Source organism: Meriones unguiculatus, chromosome 8 (assembly GCF_030254825.1).
Source record: "Meriones unguiculatus strain TT.TT164.6M chromosome 8, Bangor_MerUng_6.1, whole genome shotgun sequence".
Classification (NCBI taxonomy): Eukaryota; Metazoa; Chordata; class Mammalia; order Rodentia; family Muridae; genus Meriones; species Meriones unguiculatus.
In genome coordinates this window covers 19,738,292-19,763,101 of record NC_083356.1, presented here as the reverse complement: position 1 = coordinate 19,763,101, position 24,810 = coordinate 19,738,292, and the positions used below count along the sequence as shown (strand labels likewise).

Here is a 24,810-nt window from a genome sequence, read left to right as displayed (position 1 = left end):
CCTTGACCATGTTTTTTCAGCTAAAACCACATATCAATGGACCCTTTACCCCTGACTTGGCTCACTCAGTGGCAGAAGTGGGTACTGTGGCAGAGAAGCAAGGCTGGCCTCTGGACATCAAAGTGGGTGAGTACCTTCCACATTATGCTAATAAGTGTCTGGGCCAGCAACTCTGCCCAGAGCTGTGGACAGTCACCTTGATGGCACTTCCTGAGGCAGGCACTCTGGTAGGAGGTCTATGATTATTCAAACATTACCTCTGCTTGGAACAGAAAGAATACAACTTTATTGTAGCAAATATTCACAGAAGAGTTTTAAAATACTTCTAACTCTGGCTCTTAACCAGAAACACGTTCTTTGAGAATATTATGTTGCTGTGTATGTGAGCATGCACATCTTCATGTAAATGTACTTCTGTGTGAACACAGATCATACCAGCCATGCTGCTGCTTGTACACTTCACATGTGCACTTGCACTGGCCTGCTGCTCTTAACTAGTTGCGCCTCCTTGTCCAGAGCTCGGGCCCTGAAGTCACAAGGCCTTAGTTTGAATCCTGGCTCTGCTACTTAACAGCTTGTGCACTCAGCAAGCTGCTTCCCAACAGAGCAAAGAAGAAAAGCAGGTCACTGTTGGTCAGAAGACTTATCCTACCACATCACTGCTGAGAAGAGGGGGTGCTCGTCCCCAGATACAGCAGGGCTCGCTCTGTGCAGGGGAGTCCAGATAAGCACAAGGAGATCATTCTCAGTGTGGGTATGCCTGTGCCACCTGCTAATGCACCGCTCTCACTTGAGAACGCAAGCCTGGTCCCCATCGAGTTAGGAGCAGTGGTCGAATTTGCCCTTCCTTTTGGGAGAAGAGCTTTCTATAGTGTTTAGCATTAAATAATATTATATAAAATGCTCACTCTTACTAGTTTGAAGTAAACTTTTTAAAAATGGTTTAATAATTAGAAAATAAACTGCTGGTTAGGCATGGTGATGCCGTTAATCTTGGTGCTTTAATCTCAGCACCAAGAGGCAGGACAGGTGAATCTATGAGTTCAAGGCTAGCCAAGGTTGCATAATTGAGGCCATGTCTCAAAAAAAAAAAAAGGAGGGGGAATGGCTGAATTGATAGGAGAAATTGACATGGATACATAGTATAGTATGCTATCATTCAGGTCTATGGAACTTTTTCGTAAGCTTTTTTTTTTTTTTTTTTTTTATGTAGCCCTGGCTGTCTAAGAAGATCAGAGTGGCCTAAGATTCACAGAGATCCTCCTGCCTGTCTCCTGAGTGCTGAGATTAAAGGCATACCCAACTACAACTGCTTAACAAGTTTTAAAAGACCTTTTGTTGCTCTGATTATAAAAGCAAGCAGAAAGCCAGTTGGTCTTGGCACATACCTCTAATCCCAGCACTCAGGGGACAGAGGCGGGTGGATCTGAGTTTGAGACCAGTCTGGTCTACAGAGTGAGTTCCAGGACAGCCAGAACTGTTAAAAGTATAAAAGACAAAATTAGCCTATCAGATTCCATTAAGCGATAAACACTGTGAATATGTTAGTATTGGCCAAAAGTTGGGTAAAGGGGTGTTTGCTTATAATCTCAGCATTCAGGAGAGTGAGACAGAAGGATTAGGTGGTCACCCTGTTTTATGTGCACTTATACTCATGAATAAAATTGGTCAGTGACTGAATGACTGGGTCGTGAATACCCTTCTTTATTGATATTTAGGTGGCTTCCAACATGTCTGTTAGAGATAATCTCTGTGTCAGATCAGTTGGTAAACTCTTTGTCCCAGGTTAGACTGAGATTTGTGGTCACTATCTCCTGACCTTTGACTCGACCACCCTCAATATACCAGGTTTGATTGGCAGCTGCACTAATTCAAGCTATGAGGACATGGGGCGGTCCGCAGCTATAGCCAAGCAGGCACTGGCCCACGGACTCAAGTGCAAGTCCCAGTTCACCATCACACCAGGCTCTGAGCAGATCCGTGCCACCATTGAGCGGGATGGCTATGTGAGTGTTTGCCTGTGCCTGCCCCTGCCCTTGGCTTCCCACCATGCCTGCTGATAGGTGCTCCAGGATGGGACAAGCCATGGCCTGTTGGGCTAAGGCAATGCAGGGGCAAGTTTTTATCCTCCAGCCTGCTGCCTTACCCATTGCCATCAGCATTGTACCTGGCTCCAACGGTTTTCTGTCCTCTTTATCCTCTGTAGGCAAAGATCCTGAGGGATGTGGGTGGAGTCGTCTTGGCCAATGCTTGTGGCCCTTGCATTGGCCAGTGGGACAGGTAAGCAGTTCCTCCTGAGAGACTAGCCTTTATCTCCCTGGGTGTTAAGTACTAAAAGTAAAAAGTGGAGAGAGGACTCCAGCCCAAGGCCTTTGGCTTCATCAGCTGCTATAGCAGAAGTCCTTGTCAGACATGCCTGGGCCACTGCAGTTAGAAGAGCCCTACAGAAGCCCTGAGTGGCTGGCTGAGTGACCAGAGGCTGAAGCCTGGCTGGCAGGAAGAAGCCAACAAGGCCGCATCCTGTTGGGCAGACTGGAGGCTCTGGTAGAGCCCTTTGAGAGCAGGCAGCTGCCCAGGTGAGGAGACTTAGGCCTCAGTCTAGATTGTGCTGCTCTTCCTCACAGTCTCAGATGAGACCTAGTGATCTTGAGGTTGTCCCCTGTGCTGGGTGCGTGCGTCTCTTGGAGAGCACAGCCTTTTTCCCTCCTGTCATGAGCTAGGCATGTACCTTAAGAAAGAAGACCACCTTGCCTCTGGTCAGCCCATGTGACCGGGCCAGGTCTCTGATCCTGCTCCCTCTGCCCTGGCAGGAAAGACATCAAGAAGGGGGAGAAGAATACCATTGTCACCTCCTACAACAGGAACTTCACTGGCCGCAATGATGCAAACCCTGAGACCCATGCCTTTGTTACATCCCCAGAGGTAAGGCTGCCTTGGGGGTCTGCTCCTGCTCCTGAAGGGTCAGAGGAAAGTGTGGGGACATGGGCTTGTGGTTGGCATTATAGAAAGTCCCAGAAGGTATAAAAGTGCAAATTAGCCTCTCACAGTCCCTACCCAGCAGCCACCACTCCTGATTGAGTTATCCAAGGGGAAGCCAAGAGCCACAGGCCTTGTCAGTCATCAAACATGCTAAGGTGCTGATTCCTGCCTGGGTCTCCCTCAGCTCTTGAGGTGTTTAGCACAGTTAGTAGATAGTATGGACTATGACATCTCCCTGCCAGGGACAAGCCCTTGCTCTCCTAACTATATGAACTTGGTGGCCTTACTTACCTTGCAGGGTCATGTGAGCAGTCTGTGAAGAAGTGTTTGCTTGCAGTTCTTTTCCCTCCCATGCCCTCCCCTGTCCTTGACTGAGGCCACAGGCATATCTCAAGCTGTGGTTTCTGGGTTCAGTAAAAATGTGCCTTTGCGGTGCTGTGGGCATCGAATCAGCTGTGGCACACCTTAAGCACTGAATGGGTGTTCCACCTGGGGCATCAGTGGCACAGGGCCAGTCTCTTGACTTTACTGAGTGTTCCAGAACCTCTCATTGTTAGGTGAGGGGGTGGAGCTCTGCTTTTCCTTTGCTACCAAGCAGGAGCATTTTCCACACTGAAGTACTATCTGTGTGCCGGGACACCTCTCATCTGTCCAGGATAGGTGCAAGAGACTGAAAAGTGCCATAGTATTACTGACCTATATGGGGAAAAACATTAAATTCAGGCCCTGGCAGGTGGCCCTTGGGATCTTGAGTACTCTGCAGGGCCAGTGGCTCATGGTCCCAAGGCCTGCTGCTCTGGCCTCAGAAGAGGGGCCTGGGGAAAGGGAGACAGCTCAGTTGGTGAAGCCTTTGCAGCACAAGTATGAGGATCTTGAGTTTGACTTCCCAGCACCCACATTAAAAACACCCTGGAGCTTGTTGCCATCCACCTTAGCCAAAGGGAAAGCTCCAGGCTCATTGCTGACCTTGAAAGGCCAGCAAGATGTCTCAGCAGACAAAAGTGCTTGCCATACTTAACCCGAGAGACCGGAGTCCAATGCCCAGAACCCCACAAAAAGGTAGGAGTCAACTACAGTGTTGTTTTCTGACCCAAACATGTATGTTTGGCATGTATATGCACACACAAGTACCATGCACACATTCACACACAATAGTAGTCAATAGTGAAAATTACTTGGGGGGGGAGGGGCTAGGGAGATTTGAAACAGGGTTTCTCTGTGTGGCCTTGGCTATCCTGGTCTCACTTTGTAGACCAGGCTGTCCTGGAACTCACAGAAATCTGCCTGCCTCTGTCTCCCAAGCGCTGGATTTACAGTCGTGTGCCACCACACCTGGCCAGTAAAAATAAGTTTAAAAAAGAAGAAGAGGTGCTTGGGTAGATAGGTGTAGGTGGCTGGTGCTAACCAGAAAACTGGCCTCTTCCATTTCAGATTGTCACAGCCATGGCCATTGCGGGAACCCTTAAGTTCAACCCGGAAACTGACTTCTTGACAGGCAAAGATGGCAAGAAGTTCAAGCTGGAGGCTCCAGATGCAGACGAGCTTCCCCGACTGGTAAGCAGATGCTGCTGTTCTGTGTCGCTAACTACCACATCTGCCTTGGCCTACTTGTCTAGGCTCATGTGAAGTGGGGCGACACTTGAGGTTTGGGACACAGGGAAGCTTTTGAACTACGAGGCATCCATGTGAGGATGAAGGATTCAGTGCCCAGTGTGACTCCATCCCTTCTGTAGGAGTTTGACCGGGGGCAGGACACCTACCAGCACCCGCCCACGGACAGCAGTGCGCAGCGGGTGGACGTAAGCCCTACCAGCCAGCGCCTGCAGCTCCTGGAGCCTTTTGACAAGTGGGACGGCAAAGATCTAGAAGACATGCAAATCCTTATCAAGGTGGGTACAGGCACTCGATCCCCAAGCATCGGACATGGCTAGGGAACGCATGGGAACAGAAAGGAGGCTGGCTGCGAGAAGGGCATGATCACAGCAGCTTAGAGGCTATTCCATGGCCCTGGGCTGGGCAGAGTCTGATCAAGCCAGCTATTGTCAGGCATCTGGTGTGAGTGCATCACACAGACTCAGCTCTGGACTGACAATGGACTCCCACAGCATTCCTGTTACTGGGCCATTACTAGATAGGGACTGTTTAGGAGCTTGGCCTTTCTAGTGTGGTCAAGGGCCTCAGACTCATGTCAGACAATAATTTATGGGCTTACTAAGCAGTGTCCAGGCATGCCTGTGACAGCCAGTATTTAGTTCATGTGAGCCAGGACCCAGACATGACTCCTCACTTCGGAGTCTGGCGTTGAATCGCTCATCTTCCACCCTCCACAGCTTAGCTGAATAAGCAGACAGCTGCAGCTGTCCTCCATAGCTAGCCTGTTCCATGAGAAGAGTATCCTGTCATGGACACAACATAACTGGGCCTTTTGAGGTGGGTGATGCCCTTGGCTGAACCAGGTGGCACAGGAACACAAGGACTCCACAGACTAGAGGTCCAAGGCCGGACATAGACCTCCTGTCTCTGGAAGGCTTTTTCCTTCATCCATTTCTCACCGGCCCAACCTGGCCTGTCCTCTCACCCACCCAAGGTCAAAGGAAAGTGCACCACAGACCACATTTCTGCTGCTGGCCCCTGGCTCAAGTTCCGTGGGCATCTGGATAACATCTCTAATAACCTGCTCATCGGTGCCATCAACATTGAAAATGGCAAGGCCAACTCTGTGCGCAATGCTGTCACCCAGGAATTTGGCCCTGTCCCTGACACTGCTCGCTACTACAAGGTATGCCAGCATTTGTTTGGTGGAAACAGTGTTGGCAGCAGCTCTCCTGAGGGCTTGGGGTGGGGGCACCCATGAGAAACAAACTAGAGGAGGCATGCCCAGAGAAGATTGCTATCTCAGCATCCAGAACCCTGCCCAGGGTCAGAGGGGAGCCACAGCAGATGTTTGGCCCCAGACAGAAGGAGGCTGGAGGAAACCTTAGATTTCGTTTTAGAAATTCAGTTGGAAAGTGAAGCTCAGAACTACAGGCGCTCTCAGGCAAACCAAGCATTGACAGATTACACCTAAGCCTGTGCCAGGCTTGTCCTCGAACTCGGCGATCCCCTAGCCTCTGCCTCCTGAAGTGCTCGGATTAAGTGAGGCTGGACAGTGGTGGCATACTCCTTTATTAACTACTCCTTGTTTGTATGGGTTCTGCTTGTCTGTATATTTGTGTGCTACCTGCATGTCTAGCGACCAGAGGCCAGAAGGTGGTGTCATCGCATCCCCTTAGACTCGAGTTATGTATGGCTGTGAGCACCATGTGGGTACTGAGAATAAAACCTGGTTCCCCTGGAAGAGCCACAGTGTTCTGACTGTGGAGCCATTTCTCCATTCCTGGTGCCACTTCTTGAAAGGTTCCAGGGCTGATGTAGAACCTGGTGAGGACCATCAGACACCTCTTTGTGGCTGACCAGGACAGTGCAGATGCACAAAGGACCATACAGTCCCTTAAAGCCCATAGCACTGACTGCACAACTGAAGGGTCCTTGTGCTATGGAGGACCCAGTGCGGCTCCTACTCCCACTGTGCAGCCACTGCCTTGTCCCCAAAGTAGGGCTTGCATGCATCCTGCCTCTACCCTGCATATAGGCAGGCAGAGCCAGCATCCAACGCGCCTGCTCCCTTGGGGCCTTATTTGGTCCATTTTATTTCAAAGTCAGCTGCTCATGGGCAGCAGGAATAGCCTCTCTCCGAATTTACTGTGACCCCCAGCCTACCCAAAGTTAGGCATGTACAGGCAGCACCCTTCTCTGCCTCACCACGTTGTTCCTGTTGCCTGACAGAAACATGGCATCAGGTGGGTGGTGATTGGCGACGAGAACTATGGTGAAGGCTCAAGCCGGGAACATGCAGCACTGGAGCCCCGCCACCTTGGGGGCCGGGCCATCATCACCAAGAGCTTTGCCAGGATCCATGGTGAGCTAGAAGCGTCCCCATTGAGGAGTGCCGCTCCTTTAGTCAAGGCCCTAGGTCACCTACTGGGCCAGTGGCTGACTTGGGCTTGGACTCCATCCTCCCATATAGCTTGTCCCGCCTATACAAGGCCAACTTGGCATTGCCCAACACTAGTGTGGGTTCTTAACTGGTTGATTGAAATCCAAGGCATGTACATCTGCACTAATGCAAACCTGCTTGCATTACTACCGGGAGAGAGAGTCACCGAGACCCAGCGGACTTGGGTGGGACACTCATATCCCTCAACTGCTTTAGAGAAGGGTCCCTGGACAGAGGAACCACACTGCATGTAACTGCATGTTTCTCTTCCAGAAACCAATCTAAAGAAGCAGGGCTTGCTGCCCCTCACCTTTGCTGACCCTGCTGACTATAACAAGATCCATCCAGTGGACAAGCTGAGCATTCAAGGCCTGAAGGACTTTGCTCCTGGCAAGGTCAGAGGGCTAGGAAGGAGGGATTTCTTGGGTGGGTGCTTTCCAGCTTACTGTGCTCAGCCATACTTGCAGCTCCTGTGAGTCCATGTTTCAGCTGGAAGAGCCAAGTCCTTCCCAGCTGAGGGAGAACCAACCCAGGCATTAGCCCTGGCCTGGCACTTGCTGCCCAACAGCTTGCCCCCAGTGAAGACTATGTTCCTAAAGCACTTCCTACCCATACCTATCCTTGTCTTGCAGCCTCTAAAATGCATCATCAAGCACCCCAATGGGACCCAGGAGACCATCCTCCTGAACCACACCTTCAACGAGACTCAGATTGAATGGTTCCGTGCGGGCAGTGCCCTAAACAGGATGAAGGAACTGCAGAAATAAGGCCCAGGCTGTCCTGTTCCACTCTGGACCCTGCTGGGCATCAAAAGTATAGGTCCATGAGAGCCCGAGCTGGTCTGCTCTCCCCTCCTCAGCCTACCAAGTGATGCACTGTGGGGGCACTCAAGATTTGTCCCAGCCCCCTGCCTCCCCGTTGAGTTTTGTTCATCCCTGAACAACCATGCAACTGTATTTATTTTTGATGACAGCACTCCCTCTACAGAAGTTTTTATTCTGCCTGATCATTTCACTGGTGGCTGAAGGATTTTAGAGAACCTTTTATTCTGATGAGAAAAAAAGATCTAAATCTGTTGACTGTTCTGTGTGAGAGTGGTTGGTGTCTCTTTATCAGTTTCATCTCACCTTTTTAGATCAAGGTCAGCAGAGGCTTCATCAGGCCTTGGTCGTATCTGGACCCTGGTCACTGCAGCAAAGACCGGAGTGATAACAACACTATTCCATGCCCTTCTGCCCTGACCATGTACCTTCAGTAGACTAGAACTTTAGAGCAGGACCTGCCTCCTGCTGTGTTCCCGAGGATGATATGCTAAGACCTGCTCTTTAACTACCCGAGTATGTGCAGTGCCGATCTTAAAGTGGGCAGTGGTGGCACACACGTTAATTCCAGCACTTGGAGGCAGAGGCAGGTGGACCAGGTCCAGTGGGCTACAGAGCAGCTTGAAGAGGGATCTACCCCAAGCCACAGCTCATAAGCGTGTGCTGCACGCTGCCCTGGCCTCTGTAGCAGAAGGCTGGGACAAGATAGGCTCCTGTTGATTAGGCAGCCTCAGCTAACACTACCTGGTCCTCTCACATGGAAAGGCCTAGACAGGCCATGGAGGTTTGTCACAGAACAGTATTATCACACAAGTATTTCAGTACCAGGAGGAGAAAGGACATCAGGACTGGGCAGTCATTTGTGAGACCCAGGGCATCACTAGCCCCACAGAGTTCTTGTGGTCACAGTTGGGGCAGTGGCAACCCCTGGCACAGCAGCCCTTACCACCTTCATTTCCTAGACAGGGCTGGTTTGGGAGGTTACTCCTAGATGCTGGGGAAAGATGGCTGCAGCTTGGTGCTCCACCTGCATCACTAACTAGTAGCACCAGCCCAAAACACCTGCTCCAGAATGGCCTCTACCTTTAACACAGTGCCACTAAGCTAGCTAGAAATACCGAAGTCCACTGCCTGTGGGCCTTGTCAGGCAGGACATGCTGTCCCAGTTTGGCAATTCCATGACCTTGGATCATGATAAACTATTAAATGGGGTGGGGTTTCTTGCCGCCGACACCACTGTTTATTAACTGTTTCTGCTGGCTCTGAAAACCGGAAGTTCACAGGGATAGAAAGGGCCTAGCTCAGTAGTATAAGACCTGCCTAACATGAGTCAAGAGGCCCTGGTTCCATCTGCAGCACTTTAGAAATTAAAGTCCTGTGCTGAGAAGGAGCTTGATTGGCAGAGCACTGCCCAGCATGCTCCGTCCCCACTACCGCACCGACCCAACGTGCTGCCACCTGCAGTCCCAGCACTCCGGAGGTAGCAGAAGCTCAAGGCTATGCTGTGCTATACAGCAAGTGAGAGCCAGCCTGGACACATGAGACTGTCTCAAAAACAATCCAGCGGGGAGCACTTTGGGGCTGGCTCCAGGAGGCAGAGCAGGGCTGGGGAGGTAGAGGACACGCTGATGGCACTCCACAGAACTTGCCGACTACCCTTCCTTTCCACAGGTCTAGGCAGTCACTGTACACTTGAAAGCTAGTTGCTGGTCCACCAGGAGAGAAGGCCCAGGCCTGGTTCACTGATCGATCCCTGCCAAAGATAGAAAACTCATCACCACCTAGCTGGGCTGCCTGGGACAGGAGGGACTAGTGATCCACCACATTCCACACCTAGCAGGCCCAACACAGGCAAAGGGGAGGTTGGGGCTCACAACAGTCCAGAGGCTACGGAGACTGGGAGCCATGCCACCACGCCTGCCCCATCTCTCCAGTTTGCTGGCCTCAAGTGGGATCTTTCCTCAACCCCAGACCTGTCCTTCCTGAGTTCCCAAAGTTGGGCGGAAGGAGGAGCCGGCAAACCACTCCTGTGGCACCCTGCTCTCGTTCCAACTTTGACCTCTCTAGCCCCTCCCAGGTTTCCTCTCCTTCCTTAAAAGATGAGATAACAATCACAGGAGACCTGACCTGCTAAGGAGGGGGTTCTGGGAGTGGAACCTCAAGAAAGCAGCCTCCCACCAGCTTACCACAAGCGTGTATGGCGCTTCCTTCTTTGGCAGTTCCTCACTGGAAGAGGCAGTCTCTGCTGAGCTGGGTCCTGTGGGGGACGTGTCCACAAAGCTCTCATCCACCACCCTGAAGCGGATCTCCTCGCCAGTGTCCATGTAAAGGTCATGTGCTCCTTCCTCGGTCTCATACTCCCACACCCAGACTTGTTCCGTCTCATCACTGGGACCAGGGTCAGGGCCACAATCATGCCATGGAGTGCAGAAGGCTAAGGGTCCGCTCAAGTACTTACCCACGTTAGAACCCACCCCGGGTGAGACTGTTGGCTGGAAGTCGTAGGAAAGCTGCTGCTGCCCCTTGGAGAGGGTCGAGTTTGCTAGTGAGAACTACATTCCACCTCTAGAAATGAGACTATCCAGGTTCCCCACACTTCTCAGTCATGCCTCAGCACTAATTTGACAGGCACTAATTTGATCATGTGCTTGCCCAGGTCTCAAGATGAGGTAGGTTTGAATAGCACCTGCCTGAGGAGGAACAATAAGGCTAAGCCAGATTTGCCGACAATTCCAGAGTCTCCGGCACAGGCCAGGATGAGAGCAGAGCCTGAGCGCCTGCTCGGCTCTTCCCCACAGCCTGCAGGGCCATACCGCCCTCTAGTGGCACACTGCGTTCTCCATGTCATGCTACTGCGGGAGCTGTGACTACAGTTACGCCATGTCACCTGAGCCACTCCTGACACGGGTGACAGTCCCATTAAAACAAACAGCCCCTGAGCTGGGGTGAGGACAAAGGGCTCCGCACTCCAGACAGGCTCCGAACAGCAGCCCCACAGCCTGGGAAACGGAGGCAGCCTGCTAAGGTGACACTCCTGAGGGACAGAGCTCTGAAATGACTCCTGCAGGAACAACTTGAGTGAAGTGACCAGGAGTGACTAAGCCCCAAAGGAGCACAGTGCTCGATTCTATCACCCAGCCTGACAAAACGTGGGCACATGGACACCAGGGTCAGGGTAGGACGCAGAGGTGGCCTGGTGCTCCACCCCAGCACTGCCGGTAGCGGCAGCTCGCAGAGCCCCCAGGGTTACCACAGGAATGGGCTGTCCGCTTGGCCCACAGCTTGGCCCACATCGTGCTTGAAAGGATACAACTTGGCAGGCTGCTGCAGGGACTCTGGGGGGATGAGAATGTCATCGAAGAACCCTAAGGAGACTGGAAGAAATGAAGAAAATGATGGCATGGGACAAGGGACTTCGAAGGGACATCCCAGCAGAGACAGCTGAGCATTACAGGCAAGCCACTTTCCCAGGGCAATCTGCCCCCTTCTGCTCCACATCTCTGTCTGTATTACCTACATGGACTGAGCTGCTGTGGACAGAGCTCCAAGTACACAGTCCCCAGTCACCGCACGTAAGAGGGCACATGGGCACTGTGGGCCGGTCACCTGGCCCAGCTCAGCACCCATCCTCAAATCTTAAGCTGTGGCCTTAAAGTGAAACCTGACAGCTGAATGAGGCCCTCCCCCCATCCACAGAAGCATGAGGAGGTGAGGCACCCCGGCTCGGTGCTGCAGCCGGGCAGCTTCTCTGATGCCATAGGGAAGATTTGGCTAGATTCCGGGACGACATGGTCAGCATACACTGCCCACCCCACTGTGTTCCAGTCTTACCCCGGAAGTCAGGGCACCTTACCGTGCACACCCTCCGGGCTGCAGCCTTTGATCTTCCCGATGAGAATCTCATCCAGGAAAGGGTGGAACACCACATAGCGGAAATGGACTAGAAAAGAAGGCAGCACTGCTGTCATTCACACCAGGCCCTCCAGGACGGCATGGAGCCTGGGGCTGCTCATGTCCGCCAATGGCCACCTCACTGCCAGCACACTTACCTGGTGGTCTGTGTGGAGTCCTCCTGCAGGCCTAGACCTGTCTGCTGAGCCAGAGAACCAACCTGCCCTCACTTACGCAAGGTCACAGCTTGGTCCCCATAAGGGACCAGCAGCAGCCACTGCCCTGGAACTGAAGCCGGCTTTCAAATCCATCTCAGTTACATCTGGGCCATGAGTGACTCCAAGGTCAATTTCAAACTCCCTTCAGGCTGTCCTTCACATTCCAGAAGGGCAGAAGCAACTGGTCAGGTTTGGAAGGAAGTTCCTGTCTCCTGATGCCTGGGCATGCTTACCCTGGGCACAGACCATGCCAAGGCTGCCTGTGGTGAGGGTGACGTGGGGAAAAGACTTCATGGGTTCTCAGGCCTCCTCCTATGTGCTTCCCTCTCACCTGAACTCTAGGAAAAGGCTGGCTAAGGCAGTCAGTCACCAGACACTGACCCTTCTCAAGGGGAAAGATGCTCTCTACCATTAGCCACCGGCCTGTATGAGCCTCCTGTGCCAGTTGCCGTTTCCACCACACAGAGGAAGAGGTGGCTCTGAGAGGCTGTGGCCTGCTCCAACCATACAGCCTTCCTGCCATTCTGCCAGGGGAAGCCTCTAAAGCAGAGGCCCTCAACCTTCAATACAGCTCCTCATTGGTGTGACCCCCAATATAAAATTGTTTCCTTGCTACTTCCTAACTGTAATTTTGTTACTGTTACAAATCCCAAGAATCCAAATATGTGACCCCCAAGGGCTTGTGACCCACAGGTTGAGAGCCACTGCTCCAAGCCCCCCCTCCTCCGACAAGGCCCCCAAGTTGAAAGCACCTCCCTCCCTCAGACATTAGCACAGGCTTCCACCAGGACTCCTTCAGAGGCCTAGGTCTGCCGGCCAGCACCCATCCTAAAACATCAGGGCTTACCATGCCCAGCTCTGTCCACCTGCCTTCCTGTACCATAGGCCCTGTGAGGCAACCAACATCCTGAAGATGGCTGAGGCTTCCGCTAACTTTCCAGAATCCAGCTACGAGCAGCCATGAGCCACTTACATACAGGATGCAAAAACCCTGGCCTCCACGTGACCTAGCATGCAAATCCGAGCTTCTGCCAGGCTTGTGATAGGCTTATGCCACACTTAGTTTGGCGCAAGGCTTACTGGACAGGACAGCATGTGAATCAGTGCCCAGAGCCTTAACACCATTATCTGAAAGCCCATGTCCACGGACTACTGAATGAACAATGCTCAGGTAGGGCATATACATAAAAGAACGTTAGTCAGCCTAGGAAAGGAAGGCTGGAGCTGGACACGAGGGTGCATACCTTTCAGACTACAGCCCTGGGAGCAGATCTCCATGAGGTCGAGGCCAGCCTGGTCTACACAGTGAGTTACAGGACACCAAAAGGAACCCTGTCTCAAAACACAACAAAAGGCTAGAGACGTGGCCCAGTGGCAGAGCACCTATGTGGCACGAGGCTCTGGGACTGTACTCCATTCCTCCCCGGTGCCCCCCACCAGGGGTGGGGGTACATATTGTTTGCTCTTAGTTAAATGTTTTCTTAGTTAAAATGTTTTCTGGGATGCTTAGTCTGCAGACCTTGGACTGCACTGAATTTCTGTGAAAAGGACAAAATTCCGATTCCAGTCACTTGAGGCACTGAAGTGGTTCCGTTCTCCAAGTCAGAAAGCAGAACAGGGCCAGCAAAATGGCTCAGTGGATACAGGGGCTTGCCACCAACTCTGACTACTTGAATTTGAGCACTGGGACCCAAATGGTAAAAAAGGAGAGCACAGACTCTAGCACGCTGTCCTTCTGGCCTCAACCTGCACACAGCAGAGAAGGAATCAGCTCGAGGCCTGATGCCGCATGGCCCCCAAGGATCAGTTTCATGCTGGGAGTGGTGATCCCACTGTGAGACAGCAGTCAGAGCCAGAATTCAAACACAGGTCTGTGGGATGTACTTAACCCAGTGCCTCTCCCGAAATGAAACAAGAGGGTACAGGGTGAGCAGGGTGTGGGACAATAAAGCCCAATCCTGGAGACCGAGGGCAAGCATCGCCAATGTAAGGGGCAGCACTTCCTTCAAGCCGACTTGTTGCTGGTATTCCTGAAGTTCGGGTACCTATTAACACTCACTTCTTGAACAACAGGCTCTCATCCAAGTGTGGAGCCTGGCTCAGACTGGCACCCCTCTCTGAGAACACAGCTCCTCGGAGCTGTTTCCACACTCTGGGCTCCCTAAGCCCCACAAAGACAGCCTGTCAGCTGTCTCAGGGCCCCAGCACAGACCCCGGCTGTCCCCACACACCCCACGATGCTCACTCAGCCCTCCCTGGGCTGAGAGGATGACCAACACCGGCGAAGACAAGCTTCCCTCACCGTGACCCGTGTCTGTCACAGGGTTCTTGCACAACATTCTGCCCCACTTCGGGGCTGGTACTGTGAGCCCTGGGCAGCGGAGGGTGCACACGGCCACACAGTGCCAGGAGACACCGAGCTCCTGCCAGCCATCCTCCTGATGGCTCCGGGCAGGCAGGACTAAGGAATGCCCTACACCCTCAGGGTGGCCCTTAAGCTGACCTGTCGGGGAGCCCTGGATACCAATCCTTCCCACCACCCTTTCAGCCCTAGGTGCACACACCTTCCAGGTTTACTGCACTTTCCCTCGCCAAGGAGTAGACTCTCCAGCCCTCAGTCTCCCTTAGTCTCCGCCTTGTGACCTCTTTTGGTCCATGGCATCCAGGCTGAAGACATACTTCAGACCTTTGAAACCACCATGCCAGACATTCCAGCCCTGGCCAAGCCTGCCCAAAAGAGCACTACCCAAGTAACCCACAGAAACAACAGAAACAAGCAATCCTCATACCCCCTCAGTGCCAAGGTCCTGTCGTGAGCGCCTCCTGGCAGTCCTCAAGTAGAGAATCTACTGCCGATGTTTGTTTCTGTTTTTCGAGAAAGGGTTTCTGTGTATAGCCCTGGCTGTCCTGTAGACCAGGCTAGCCTTGAACTCACAGAGATCCACTTGCCTCTGCCTCTGGAGTGCTGATATTAAAAGTGTATTCCACCATTGCCCTGCTTATACTGCCACTGTCAGACAGCCTAGGCCAGCCTGGAACTCCTGATCCTCGGGGTTTCCACCTCCCAAGCGTTGGGATTGCAGGCATGTATCACTATCCCTGCTCAGAGGCTGTGTGTGTGCGCGTGTGTGCACCTTGCACACTCATACACCATAATGTGGAGGCAGAAGAAATGTCTATGCAGTCGGTTCTCTCCTTCCATCTTTCAGCGGGTTCTGGGTAGCAGACTCGGGCCTCTAGATTGTACAGCAAGCACATTATTTACCCCTGAGCCACTCGCTGGCCCCACGAGACTCTTTTATTTTGGGGTGTTTTGTTTTTTTGAGACAGGGTTTTTCTGTGTAACCATGCTGTCCTGGACTCACTTTGTAGACCAGGCTGGCCTTGAACTCACAGCTATATACCCTCCCAGAGTGCTGGGCTTAAGGGCATGCACCACCATGCCTGGCTCAGAGGACACTTTTAATTGCTGAGTCCTACTGCCCCTCCAGGTCCCGAGACCCAATAGTTTGTCCTTCTGCCGTCCACCCAGTAACAGCCACCACTCAGGGTCCTTGCCTAGAAGGCTGTCTCACCACTTATCTATAATGCAATGAGCAGCATGAGGGCTGGGCACATAGCAGGGGGCACTAAAGGAACCCAAGGGACCCAAAGATTAAACCACAATTTAAATCTCAAAACTGGAGACTGGAGAGATGGCTCGGAGGTTAAAAGCACTGGCTGTTCTTTCAAAGGTCCTGAGTTCAATTCCCAGCAACCACATGGTGGCTCGCAACCATCTATAATGAGATCTGGTGTCCTCCTCTGGCCAGTAGGCATACATGCAGGCAGAACACTGTATAAATAACAACTAAATGAAATCTTTAAAAGTAAATCTCAAAACTGTAGTAATCTTGAGAATCACCCCATCCACACTGCTGTCCTACAGGTAAAGAAACAGGCCCAGAAAGAACATGAGTGCCCATGGTCCCTGAAGTCAGTTCCTAGCAGAATCAGGACTGGGGCCCAGGTCTCCTGCCACCCCAAGAGGCATGGCAGCTTGATCTTTTGCTACAGAAAATAAGACCCAAAAAATATGGGACCCTAGGAAGGGAAGGCACCCACCTTTGGTGTGCGCTGCTCCATCCCCAGGAAATACATAGGCGTCCTCCAGCTTGGTGATGTCAAACAGGCAGACGCAGAGTCCCACGTTGACCACCACCTGTGCACACATACAGTGACCCTGGGGCCTCGCTCCCCCAAAACCCTCGTCATCACAAGGACATGAACTAAGACCCTGCAGGAGGTGGCAGCAGCGGAGACCTCAGGATGCAGAACTCTGCACAGTGCAGAGCCTGAGGGACAGGCCAGCTCCACCTCACTGTGGGACCTCCAAGGACACCACCCCGCCTCTGAGCCTCGGTTTTCCATGTTCAGAACCGAGATAACAGCTAGAGTGTTAAGTGAGTAGAATGGACGTCGTGGTGGCAGGGTCACAGCCCCCCCACGACCAGAGTTTACTGTCACCTCTGTGGAATCCCTGCTTAAACCTATACCTTCCAGTGTCCCAAAGTCTGTGCTCCAGATCACAGCCAGTGAGTGTAAGGACCTCCCACCACTCTCACACCACCTTGACACAGAGACAGGGCTTGCACGGGGATAGGTGGCCAAAGCCCTTCAGTAGAGCAGAACCCCCGACGGCCCACGCTTCGGTGTTCCGAATGATTGGCTCAGTGTCTGCAGACCCAGGCACTAGAGAGACATCAGGGCACTTCAGAGTTAGGGCAGAGATCTACAGTGGTCCGCCTGTTCATGCCAGGCATGGCGACCCTGGCCTGTAATACCTGCTCCTGAGAGGCGGGGACAGGAGCATCAGAAGTCCAAAGCCATCTGGGGTCACACAGTGAATGTAAAGTCAGCTCTGGTCTCAAAAACAGGGAAGGGGTAGTGCTGGCAAAATGGCTCCGCAGTCAAGGTGCCTGCTGCCAATCCTGACAACTTAAGTTGGGTCCCAGGTCACACACTGTAGAGAGAGAGAATCACCTCCCTACAAGTTGTCCTGACCTACACTTATGTGCTGTGGTATGTATACCCACATGCAAAATAAATCCATGTAATTAAAAAAAAAAAAAAGCAGCAGCCCTGGATGTGGGGGCTGTGGTAGTTTGAATAAGAATGGCCTCGGAACGCTTAGACATGGGGGGGGGGCTATACCTAAACCTATACCTACCAGAGACCATTAGAAGGATTAGGAGGTGTGGCCGTCTTGTGTCACTGGGAGCGGGTTTTAGGGTTTCAAAAGCCCACAGCAGGCCAGGGTCACTTTCTCAGCTCCTGCTCCAGCACCATGTGCACCAGCATGCTTCCCAACATGATGGTAGCGGCTAACCCTCTCCAACTGTGAACAAGCCTGGTGACCCACACCAGTAATCACAGCGCTCTGGGAGGCGGAGGCAGGTGGATTTCTGAGTTCGAGGCCAGCCTGGCCTACAGAGTGGAGTCCAGGACAGCTGGACTGTTCAAGGCTGTTCAGAGAAAACCTATTTCAAAAAATAACCATAAAAAAAAAAAATCTTTCTCTTATGAGACTTGCCTTGGTCATGGCATTTCTTTACAGCAAGAGAACAATGGCACATACCTTTAATCTTAGCACCTGGGTTGCAGAGGCAGACCGTTTTTTGTGAATCCAAGGCCAACCTAGTCTATGTAGCAAGTTCCAGGCCAGCCAAGACTACATAGTGAGATTCTGTCTCATAAATGAAAAATAAGCCGGGCAGTGGTGGTGCACGCCTTTAATCCCAGTACCTGGGAGGCAGAGGCAGGCAGATGTGAGTTCATGGCCAGCCTGGTTTACAGAGTGAGCTCCAGGACAGCCAAGGCTACCCAGAGAAACCCTGTCTCAAAAAAACAAATAAAAAATAAAAACCACTAATTAATTAAAGATGTCAGTGAGTTCTCTCCTCCACCTGACAAGCCTCAGCTGTGTGTGCCTAGCTACTCCTCGGGCCTCAGTCTCTTTGAAGAGACCACCTGTCTCCTCTACAAACAGTCTTGCTCTTCCCGCCCTGCTCTCAGACTATCACCTGCTGACCTATGAAGGACGACACCTGACCAGGAAGCCCTCCAGGGCTCTGTGGCCTGGCTTCTATCTACATCCTAGAGGCCCCCTCCCCTCTCTGTTCCGGCTACACCAGCGTTCTCTGTGCCTTTTTAGATGCCACAGCCCCCTCCCCCGCCTCAGGACCTTTGCACAAGTAACTGCTCTGCTCCAACCCTCAGAACAGAGCCACTCTCTACTGGGCTTCTCCCCGCCATCAGATCTCGGTGCACGTGGCTTTTCTTTCCCTCAAAAAGCCTCCACTCTCTCATCCCAGGTGGTGCTCCTTTGTTGAACAGCTGTGTGAATGTCTGTCCTTCCTGGCACTCAGCAGGTTTGGTTTTTTTTTCCTTCTCACTACACTACAGGGGCAGAGCCTGCACCAGCTCTGCCACACTCTCAAGTGTCGGGGAGAGTCAAAGGACTAAGTCAGAGAAGGCCTCTGTACTCACTCAAGGGGAAATACAGTAACCGAATACAAAAATGGGGCCGAATACAAGAATTTGGCTCAGCTGCCAAAGCTACTTACCTCCAAACCTGACAGCTGAGTTCAATTCCAGAGACCCACAGGGTGGGAGGCAGTAAAAGGACCCACACTCTGTTCTCTGACCTCTACTCAGGCTCTGTGGCCACACAGGCATACACAAACAAGAAAGCAACTGTGGTTAAGTGTTTTAAAAAAAGAGAGAACCACGAAGGATAACCGAGCAGTCACCAGAACAGAGAGGGAAGGCCTCTCCAGCTGGCCCTGGGGCACCCGGCATGCACCACAGCAGGTGTGCAAAACATTGTTTTGAGAATGAATAGACACAGTCCAGCCTCATGATGCACACCTGAGAGAAAAAAAAAGTTGTCCCTGTTTTACAAATGAAACCGAGTCCCAGAGAGGGCAACTTGGCAGAGACTGCACAGTAACCGAATGTGGAGAATGGCATTTTTGCAGTTTCTCTTTTACAAAACCATTTTGTGCACCCTCTCTCCATTTTGTTTTCTGGCAATAGTGAGAACCGAACCAATGGTCCCGCAAAAGTCAAGCAATTTTAAAACACAGATTAACAGCTGGAAGCTTCTTTCGGGCGTGGGGAGAGGGAGGTTCTGAGACAGGGTGTCTTGTTTAGCCCTGGCTGGCCTAGAACTCAAGAGAGATCTGCCTGCCTCTGCCTCTCGAGTGCTGGGATTAAAGGCGTGCGCCACCACCGCTGGCTTCAGCGCTTTTTAATTTGTTCGAGACAGGGTACTATGTTGCCCACACGCTGGCCTCGAACTCGGGATCTTCACAAGCCTCAACAACCCCAGAAGCTGGGATCGCAGGTGTGCCCTACTTGGCCTGGCCCATTTACTCCCTTGAGTAAACCCTGACATCCAAGTCTGGTTCAGAAGCACGCGGAGGAAGAGAGACCCTGACAGAGTTACTTAAGTGTGCAAGGCCAAGCTAAGGCTGAGCCAGCGACGGCCAGGCTAGCGGTGGGGCGGTCCGACACTGCCCGCCAGCCAGGGGTCCAGTACCTTGTTGGCCAATTTCTTGTTCAGCTCCTCGGCAATGGAGTCGTTGAGCTTTCGCTCAAACTGCCACGGGGGTATGCGCACGGTGTCCACCATCTCCACCAGGACGAACATCCTGAGCCGGAGCTCTGGGAACCGGAGAGCCGGTCAAGCACGGGGCCCGGGAGCGCTGGAGGGTCCCCGAGCCGCCCCGGTCCCCTCGCAGCCTCTGACAGACAAGCCAGACCGGCAGCGGGGCCAGGCGGGAGGGTGCCACGCTCCCGCCCCCGAGGAGACCGAGGCCCGCTCCCTCCAGACCCCTGAGAGCCCGACCCGCCTCGCTCGGCTCCGTCCGCACCACGCGCGGAAGCCACGCACCACTCACGCCGAGCCCGGCGGCCCCGAGGTCGTAGCGCAGCGCTCGCGAAACCACATCACTCAGCTTCCGGAGAACTGACCAATAAGGAGCCTCGGCCCGCCCCGGCGAGGGCGGGGCCAGAGAGTGGGCGGGGTCGACTGCAGTCTCCGCCTCTTGAGGGCGGAGGGGCGGGGTAGAGCGCTGAGAGGGCGGGCCTCCCCTTCCAGCGAGCCAACCTCGGACGCCTTTGCAAGTTCTGGTTGCTAGGCGACCGGTCTGCGCCCCGGGTCTGTCCTTTGCGCCTCAGCCGGGGAGATCCTTTGAAAACCTTCTGTCCTCCAGACTAGTACCTAGGAGAGTGGGCACGAAAGGGTCACCGGGCCTTTAACGATGTCAGAAGCGTTAAGTGGAGCCACGTTGATGGACGAATTCAGCAAAACTCAGCGCACCCGGTGCCTAAGCGCCTGAACGCAAACGAAGATCCTCATGCTTGTAATGCCAGCACTAGGGAGGTCAAGGCTGGATAATCACTGCAAGTTCAAGGCCAGCCTGAGTTACAAAAATGAGACCCTGTGTCGGCACCCCCCACAAAAGAACTAAAAATAGCTTGGGAGAGCCAGAAATGGCGACCAACGCACCTGTGATCCCAGCTCGCGGGAGGGAAAGACAGAGAAACTGGGAACCCAGCTTAGCTATACCAACGCCAGCCTCCAACTTTGGATTCGATCCTCCCTCCAACTCCGCCTTCTACATAATTAGGATCACGCACATGTAAGAACAAGCTCAAACTGCTTTAAAAAAAGATTTATTTATCTATTACTGATACAGCATTCTGCCTCCATGTGTGCCTGTGCGCCGGAAGAGGGCACCAGATCTCTCTCTAGATGGTTGTGAGCCACCATGCGGTTGCTGCGGATTGAACTCAGGACTTCTGGGAAGAACAGGCAGTGCTCTGAACCTCTGGGCCATCTCTCCAGCCCTCAAACTACTTTTGCAACACCTGTTTCTTTAGTTTTTAAATTGCACTTGTGTGTGGACACACGCACTCCGTGGTGCAGATGTGGAGGTCAAAGGACAATTTACAGGGTAGATTTTTCTCCTTCCTTGCAAAGCTTTGTTGCAAGGATTGAACGCAAATCCTCAAGCCTGAGACGTTGACACGTGCTTTCACCTTCTGACTCATCCAACCGACCCTGTCAAATCTGTAACATCTTTTAAAATTGCACCTTTATTTGCGCGTTTTTTTTTTAATTTTGCGTGTGCGCATGCGCCTTGGCTTAAAATGGGGACCTGGCACACCAGCCGGCCGGGTAGACAGTGGATCTGAAGGGGGCGGAAAGGCTAGAAAGGAGGAGAAGGAGCAGGCTGGCAGCAGGAGACAGCAAAGTTGGTCAGAGTGAGGAGGTCTTGGGCACTGAGGAGATGGACAGCCTACCCTCAGGGACAGAAATGGGCAAAACCAAAGCCTGAGGCCTTCCGCTGTTAGCGGGGTGGGAAGATGGAAGCGGGGGAGAGGGGGAGGCCGGCGGGCTGTGGAGCCCAGGGTTTCAGAGCCCTGTCCTCTTTTGTGGTCCTCAGCTCCACAATTTGTTGGCACAAAGTTTTGTTTTATGCAGTGGTTTAAAAAAAAAAAATCCGGCCTCTTTACACATTCTCTGCCTTGTTCCGTGTAAGATTGAGGTGGTTTACAAAGTACACAAGCAACTCAGTCTACAAGCTCGCCGGCCGCAGAGGACCTTTGTACGGCTTCTGTCTACAACATCCGGGCCCAGACCAGTGCCTGGCACGTGGCCAGGGCTTGAGAATATGGCTTATTTGAATGAACAAAAGGGCAGCGGAATTGTGATTGCCAAGAGTGAAAGAGCGAAGGGGGAAAGGGGCTGGGAACCAGTCAGGGCCTGAGGAGAGTCAAGTGGGGCGGTGCAGGGCATGGCGCTCCCACGCCACAGCACAGGAATCAGACACTGGTGGCCATGGCAGTGAAGGTCCCGGTGCCCACACTGCTCTGCAAAACAGCGCTAATGACAGAACCGATTTCAAAGGAGTCTGCAGCTGAGCACGCTGGGGCACACCTCCAACCCCAGCACCGAGGAGAACAAGTCCGGACGATCAAAAGTTCAAGGCCAGATCTGACTACATGAGACCCTAGGTTTTTTTTGTTTTGTTTTGTTTTGGTTTTTTTGTTTGTTTGTTTGTTTGTTTTGTGTGTGTGTGTTTTGTGGGTTTTTTGTTGTTGTTTTTTAGTTTAGTTTGTTTTGTTTTGTTTTGTGACAGGGTTTCTCTGTGACACGTTGGCTGTCCTGGACTACGCTTTGTAGATCAAGCTGGCTTTGAACTCACAGAAATCTATCTGCCTCTGCCTCCCCGCTAGGATTAGTGGTGTGCGCTATCACGACCAGCAAGACCCTAGTTTTCAAAAGAAAAACATCAGGGCAGGAGAGGCAGCTCAGAAGTTAAGAGCGCTGGCTGTTCTTCACAGAGGACCTGGGTTCGACTCCCAGCACCCACGTGGCAGCTCCCGACTGTCCGAAATTCCAGCTCCAGTGGATCTGACACCCTCACACAGACAGACAGACAGACATGCAGAGAAAACTCCAATGTGCATAAAATGTACATAAGAATAAAGAGATAGATCATTAAAAAAAAAAAACAAATAAAGAAAAACATCCTTGGGGAAAAGACATCTAGTATATCTTTTAACAGAAAGATATAAAGCCGAAGAAAAGAATAATGACGGGTTCCCGGGGAATGACTTTTGAGATTTATCATTTTTAATCTAAAAATGCAGGAATTGTAATGGAGCATGCCTGTAGTCGCAGCCACACTGGGGCCTGACTGAGGAGGCTCGCTTGTGGCTCAAAGCCCGCTGAGGAAATACAGGCAGGCATGACTGTATGAAAAGAAAAGGCTGGTCGAGGTGGCGCACACCTTTGATCCCAGCACTTGGGAGGCAGAGGCAAGAGGATCTCTGAGAGTTAGGGGCAAGTCTGCATAATAAGTTCCAAGAGATGTAAGGCTGCTTAGAGAGAGCCTGTCAAAAAACAAAAAAGCCAGCTATGAAGTGGTGTTTATAATGCCTGCACTTAAAACACAGGGGCCTGAGGGTCCAGCATTCCAAGTCATCCCCTGCTTAAACAGGTTAATAGCCTTGCCATTTCTAGCTCCTTTCTTCTGCTTTTGGGGTTTTGGATTTTTGTTTGTTTCTTGTTTTTTAGATAGGCTTTATACAGTTCAGGCTTGAAATCACTATGAAGCTGAGGCTGGCCTTGAACTACTGTCTCTCCTTTGACTACTTCCCAAGTGCTGAGATCAGAGGCGTGCACCCCCACGTTAGGAGTCTCACTCTGTAGTCAGATGTGGTTTCACAATCTTGTGACCTCGTCTCTCCAGAGGTAGAGGCTGGAGAGAGTGAGCATGAGGCCAACACTAGCTACAGGAAAAATAAATTTTCACTCTCGTGCTGGGGTGAGGCTGTTGGTTGGGCACATGCTGGGCATAGTCAGGGTCCTGGGTTCCAGCCCAGTGTTAATCCCAAAGATTCCAGGAGAAAGACCACTGACCCAAACCATCAAGGCTAAATTAATCAAAGTGAGCAATTAATTAGAGCAAGCTTTTTTTATTCGTGTACGCATACACAGGCCGCCTCCCCCTAAGGTGAGGGAGCTCAGCACTGAACATGGTGAAGATAAGGGCTTTTAGAGCTCAGAGGTACGGGGTTTCCAAAGTGGGGCTTTGACAAGTGAACAGGAGGAGCTACAGGAGCAGAACCCAACAAACCTGTCAAACCTCAGGTGGTTCTAATAACCTTTTGAAACAAAGGCAGGGTAGCAAGATGGTCATAACGATACTTTGGAACAAAGACCTGGATGGGGTGGGGAGAGGAAAGGTGGGGGACAGGGACTTGGAGGAGAGGAGGGAGAGGGAACTACAGTCGGGATCTAAAATAAATAAATACATTTAAAGAAAGAAGAAACAAAGACATGGCTGCCATTTCTGGCACAGCTAGCACAGAACCATTTGTAGCTAAGGTTGCAGTTGATCCTTGAGAGACAGAGGTTTAATCATAACGAAGGAACCAACGTTGTCTTTACTGTAAGACAGCTTTCAAGCCTAAGATGGAGGCAGGCTGGTTCATCACCAGCACAAGCAATATTAAAAACTCTCATCTTCCTGTCTAGACCTTGAAGTGCTGCATCTTTCTTGGGGAGGAGCCAGGCCGAGGCCCCTCTCAACTCCCATCTTAAATCACAGGCCACCCATCAGCCTCACTCCCTATCCCACTTCCTGCTTACCAGTTCTTCGGGACGTTTATTACCTTCTAGCATGACAGCGCGTGGTTATTAGGTTGTTTTATTGCCGTCTCCACGAAGATAGAGAGTTCCTGCTTCCCCGACTGGATTCCCCAGTGCCTAGAAAAGAGCCAGGTCAGGAGAGCGTACCATCCTGAGGGCCTGAGTGCAGTCCCCAAGATCCACATGCTGAAAGGAAAGAACCAGCAGTTCAGCAGCAGCACATCTTACTCCCAGCACTCCAGAGGCAGGGGCACAGCAGGTGGATCTCTGAGCTCGAGGCCAGCCTGGTCTTCAGAGCGAGTTCCAGGACAGCCAGGGCTACACAGAGAAATCCAGTCTCAACAGACAGACAGACAGACAGATAGATAGCTAGATAGATAGATGGAAAGAGAGAACCGACTCTCCAAATCTGCCCTCTGACCTCCTGGCACAAGCCGTGCAGAGCATGCAGACACATAAATAGATAAAATACTTTTTTTTTCCCCTAAGTGCTGAAAGAGATCCGGTTTGACAGAATAGTACTTAGATTAGTGAGAGGATCAGCTGGGGATGAGGGAGTGGAAAGAAAGATCATCCTAACTTACAGGGCAGAAATGGTAGTGCAGGGCTAGAGAGGGGCTCCATGGCAGAGGAGACGGGGCGCCCAGGGAAAGAGAA

At 52.1% G+C, this 24,810-nt stretch overlaps 2 protein-coding genes across 2 annotated transcripts in view; one reads left to right on the top strand and one right to left on the bottom strand.

The window, feature by feature from the left end:
- Aco2 (aconitase 2) overlaps window positions 1–8,100 on the top strand; it is a 37,659-nt gene extending 29,559 nt beyond the window's left edge. Inside the window, exons 9-18 of the mRNA XM_021646529.2 lie at window positions 21–126; window positions 1,849–2,006; window positions 2,207–2,280; window positions 2,811–2,922; window positions 4,411–4,533; window positions 4,713–4,868; window positions 5,567–5,758; window positions 6,805–6,937; window positions 7,289–7,410; window positions 7,648–8,100. Coding sequence (XP_021502204.1) covers window positions 21–126; window positions 1,849–2,006; window positions 2,207–2,280; window positions 2,811–2,922; window positions 4,411–4,533; window positions 4,713–4,868; window positions 5,567–5,758; window positions 6,805–6,937; window positions 7,289–7,410; window positions 7,648–7,782 — 1,311 coding nt within the window. The 3' untranslated portion in view covers window positions 7,783–8,100. The remainder of the gene's footprint in view (window positions 1–20; window positions 127–1,848; window positions 2,007–2,206; window positions 2,281–2,810; window positions 2,923–4,410; window positions 4,534–4,712; window positions 4,869–5,566; window positions 5,759–6,804; window positions 6,938–7,288; window positions 7,411–7,647) is intronic.
- Polr3h (RNA polymerase III subunit H) lies at window positions 7,957–19,969 on the bottom strand. The gene is made up of 7 exons (XM_021646530.2): window positions 19,882–19,969; window positions 19,528–19,652; window positions 16,050–16,146; window positions 11,690–11,776; window positions 11,147–11,210; window positions 10,023–10,224; window positions 7,957–9,589 (listed from the first exon to the last, which is right to left on the bottom strand). Exons 2-7 carry the CDS (start codon window positions 19,636–19,638, stop codon window positions 9,536–9,538), a joined length of 615 nt encoding a protein of 204 aa, XP_021502205.1. The 5' UTR covers window positions 19,639–19,652; window positions 19,882–19,969; the 3' UTR covers window positions 7,957–9,535.
- Between the last annotated feature and the right edge of the window lie 4,841 nt (window positions 19,970–24,810).